At 45.5% G+C, this 4,181-nt stretch overlaps 1 protein-coding gene across 1 annotated transcript; it reads left to right on the forward strand.

The window, feature by feature from the left end:
• The first annotated feature begins 789 nt into the window (after window positions 1-789).
• On the forward strand, window positions 790-3,752 carry LOC113924832 (serine/arginine repetitive matrix protein 1-like). The gene is given in 3 exon segments (XM_035726181.1): window positions 790-1,472; window positions 1,475-1,863; window positions 1,865-3,752. Coding segments are annotated over 3 exon segments (2,754 nt in total). The 5' UTR covers window positions 790-817; the 3' UTR covers window positions 3,575-3,752.
• Window positions 3,753-4,181: the final 429 nt, after the last annotated feature.

Raw genomic sequence — 4,181 nt, forward strand, 5'->3', positions numbered from 1 at the left:
TTATTCACTGCAAGGAGAAGACTAGTAACTCTACAGTAGTAAAACCAGGCAATAACTAGACCAGGTGATCAGACTTGACTTCACAAACTAAACATTTTTTAAAAAAGAAAGTTCTTGAATCAATACCTTTATCTTCCAACTTAAAAAATTAGAAAAAGGAGGGGCGCAGGGGTAGCTCACTTGTTAAGAGTCTACCTTTAGCTCAGGTCATGATCCCAGGGTCCTGGGATCAAGCCCCACATCCTCAGTAGGGAGTCTGCTTCTCCCTCTTCCTCTGCCCCTTCCCTCGCCCCTTCCCCTGCTTGTGCAAGCTCTCTCTCAAATAAATAAATAAAAATCTTTCAAAATAATAATAATAATAAAGAAATTAGAAAAAGGAGAGAAAACCCAAGGCAAACAGGAGGGGGGAAATAACAAAGATTTCAGTGGAAATAAATGAAATAAAGAATGGAAAACAGTAGAGGAAATCAACCAGACCAAAGTTTGATCTTAAAACAGATAAAACAAAGTGATAAACTTTTAGCTAGAATGAAGAATGAAAAAGAGAGAAAACTCAAATTCCTAAAATGAGAAATGAAAAAGGGGATATCCAACTTCACAGGGAAAAAGAATTAAAAGGGAATAAGATGAACAACTGTGTGTATCTAAATTAGGTAACTACATGAAATGGACAAACTCCTAGAAAGACAAAAAGCACCAAAACTGGCTCAAGAAAAAACAGAAAATCTGAAAATACCTACAAGAGGTTAAAGGATTGAGTTAGTAATTTAAAAACTTCCCACAGGGATAGGGAGCGATCTCCAAGCGAGGCAGCAAGATGGACGCGGGATTCTTCCGCGGAACAAGTGCAGAACAGGATAATCGGTTCAGCAACAAACAGAAGAAGCTACTGAAGCAGCTGAAATTTGCAGAATGCCTAGAAAAAAAGGTGGATATGAGCAAAGTAAATTTGGAGGTTATAAAGCCTTGGATAACAAAACGAGTAACGGAAATCCTTGGGTTTGAAGATGATGTTGTGATTGAGTTTATATTCAACCAGCTGGAAGTGAAGAATCCACACTCCAAAATGATGCAAATCAACCTGACTGGGTTTTTGAATGGAAAAAATGCTAGAGAATTTATGGGAGAACTGTGGCCCCTGCTCTTAAGTGCACAAGAAAACATCGCTGGAATCCCTTCCGCTTTTCTAGAACTGAAGAAAGAAGAAATAAAACAGAGACAAATTGAACAAGAAAAGTTGGCATCTATGAAAAAGCAAGATGAAGACAAGGATAAGAGGGATAAGGAAGAAAAAGAAAGCAGCAGAGAAAAAAGGGAAAGGTCTCGAAGGCCAAGAAGATGCAAATCCAGATCTCCTTCCCCTAGAAGACGATCTTCCCCTGTCAGGAGAGAGAGAAAGCGCAGTCATTCTCGATCTCCCCGTCACAGAACCAAGAGCCGGAGTCTTTCCCCTGCTCCGGAAAAGAAGGAAAAACTCCAGACCTCCCAGAACCATCAATGAAAGTAAAAGAACCTTCAGTACAAGAGGCCACTTCTACTAGTGACATCCTGAAGGTTCCCAAACCTGAACCTGTACCAGAGCCTGAAGAACCTTCTCCAGAGAAAAATTCCAAAAAAGAAAAAGAGAAGGAGAAGACCCGACCAAGATCTCGGTCATGTACCAAATCAAGATCCCGGACACGGTCTCACTCTCCTTCTCATACTCGACCTAGACGGCGTCATAGATCCTGATCAAGATCATACTCACCTAGAAGGAGGCCAAGTCCGAGAAGGCGGCCATCTCCTCGAAGAAGAACCCCACCAAGACGAATGCCGCCTCCACCCAGGCATAGAAGGAGTAGATCTCCAGTGAGACGAAGAAGGCGTTCGTTCATCAGCATCCTTGTCTGGAAGTAGCTCATCATCCTCTTCGTCCCGTTCCCGGTCACCGCCAAAGAAGCCTCCTAAGAGGACATCCAGCCCCCCTCGAAAAACTCGTAGGTTATCTCCTTCAGCAAGTCCTCCCAGGCGAAGGCATAGGCCATCGCCTCCAGCAACTCCACCGCCAAAAACTCGTCATTCCCCAACACCCCAGCAGTCAAACTGTACGAGAAAAAGTCATGTTTCTGTCTCTCCAGGGAGAACTTCAGGTAAAGTGACAAAACATAAAGGTACTGAGAAAAGAGAGTCCCCTTCACCAGCACCTAAGCCTAGAAAAGTAGAGTTATCTGAATCGGAAGAAGATAAAGGTGGCAAAATAGCTGCGGCAGATTCTGTGCAGCAGAGACATCAGTACAGATGACAGAACCAGCAGTCCTCATCTGATTCTGGCTCCTCTTCTTCCTCAGAAGATGAGCGACCCAAGAGGTCCCATGTGAAGAATGGTGAGGTAGGCAGGCATCGGAGACATTCCCCTTTCCGGAGTGCCTCTCCATCACCTCCAAAGTGCCAGAAAGAGACTTCCCTTTGGATACAAATGCGGAAGCGATGGGAATCGCCAGTGACTAAAAGTGGTAGACGGAGGAGGAGTCCCTCCCCACCATCTACCAGAAGGCGACGTTCTCCTTCTCCTGCCCCTCCTCCTCGCAGGCGCAGGTCCCCCACTCCGCCACCACGACTAAGGACTCCTTCTCCTCCCCCCTGCCGGTGCTCACCTTCCCCAAGAAGATATTCTCCTCCAATACAGAGGAGATACTCTCCTCCACCTCCAAAGAGAAGAACGGCTTCTCCCCCTCCCCCTCCTAAACGAAGGGCCTCACCATCTCCACCACCAAAGCGTCAGGTCTCCCATTCTCCACCTTCCAAACAAAGAAGCTCCCCAGTCACCAAAAGACATTCGCCTTCATTATCATCAAAGCATAGGAAAGGGTCTTCCCCTAGCCGGTCTACCCAGGAGCCCCAGTAACCACAACCAAACAAAAGGCATTCTCCCTCACCACGGCCTCGAGCTCCTCAAACCTCCTCAAGTCCTCCACCTGTTCGAAGAGGAGCATCATTATCACCCCAAAGAAGGCAGTCCCCTTCTCCAAGTACTAGGCCCATTAGGAGAGTCTCCAGGACTCGGGAACCCAAAAAGTCAAAAAAGGCTGCCTCACTAAGCCCTCAGTCTATAAGGAGGGTCTCGTCCTCCCGATCTGTCTCAGGATCTCCTGAGCCAGCAGCTAAAAAACCCCCAGCACCTCAATCTCCTGTCCAGTCCCAGTCCCCCTCTACCAACTGGTCACCAGCCGTACTGGTCAAAAAGGCTAAAAGCCCAACCCCAAGTCCATCTCCAGCGAGGAACTCAGACCCAGAAGGAGGTGGAAAGAAAAAGAAGAAAAAGAAGGACAAGAAACACAAAAAGGATAAGAAGCACAAGAAGCACAAAAAACACAAGAAGGAAAAGGCCGTGGCGGCAGCCGCCGCAGCAGCCGTCACCCCTGCGGCCCCCGCTGCCCCCACGACCACATCGGCACAGGAGGAACCGGAAACAGAGCCCGAGCCTAAGAAGGAGACCGAAAGCGAGCCCGAAGACAACCTCGACGACTTAGAAAAGCACCTGCGCGAAAAGGCGCTGAGGTCGATGCGGAAAGCTCAAGTGTCCCCACAGTCTTAGGCGGGAATGTGTGTCACAATGTACATTTTATTTGGTTTGTACGCAATTCAATTTCAAAATTGCTAAAATGTGTTTGAGCTTTAGACTATAACATTTGTTGTAATAATTGCTAGGTTGAAGTTCACCATGTAAAAAAAAAGGGGGGCATGGATTTACATTGCAAAAGGTGTCCACAGTGTATTAGTGACATTATTTCATTGACAGCTGACATAAATTCATTTAGACTGAAATATTTTAAGCCAAAAAAAGTCCTCTTTTTAAAAAAGGGGGTTTCAATATTGTTGGCATTCTTATGGTTTCTTTAAAGGCCTTGGCTATTCCCAGAGGTTTTCTTTCTTTTCATTTTTTTTAAAAATTTTTTCTCATTTGAGTCTTAGCACCCATTTAAGTTATGATGCTTCCAACCTTGTATGGTTGCAAGCTTGCCCAGAAATAAGACCACTGTTGAACTCCCACAAAAGTATAAGTGAATATTTTAATGCCACAATCTTTCCTGTTGCCTGTGGAGTCTCTGCTGAAATGAATCAAGATTCGAGCTCTAGGACGAGATGGAAAATGAAAGCATGTTGTTTGCCAGGACACTTTGGGTTTATATTGATGTGTAACA

The sequence above is a fragment of the Zalophus californianus genome, chromosome 2 (genome assembly GCF_009762305.2).
Source record: "Zalophus californianus isolate mZalCal1 chromosome 2, mZalCal1.pri.v2, whole genome shotgun sequence".
Lineage (NCBI taxonomy): Eukaryota > Metazoa > Chordata > Mammalia > Carnivora > Otariidae > Zalophus > Zalophus californianus.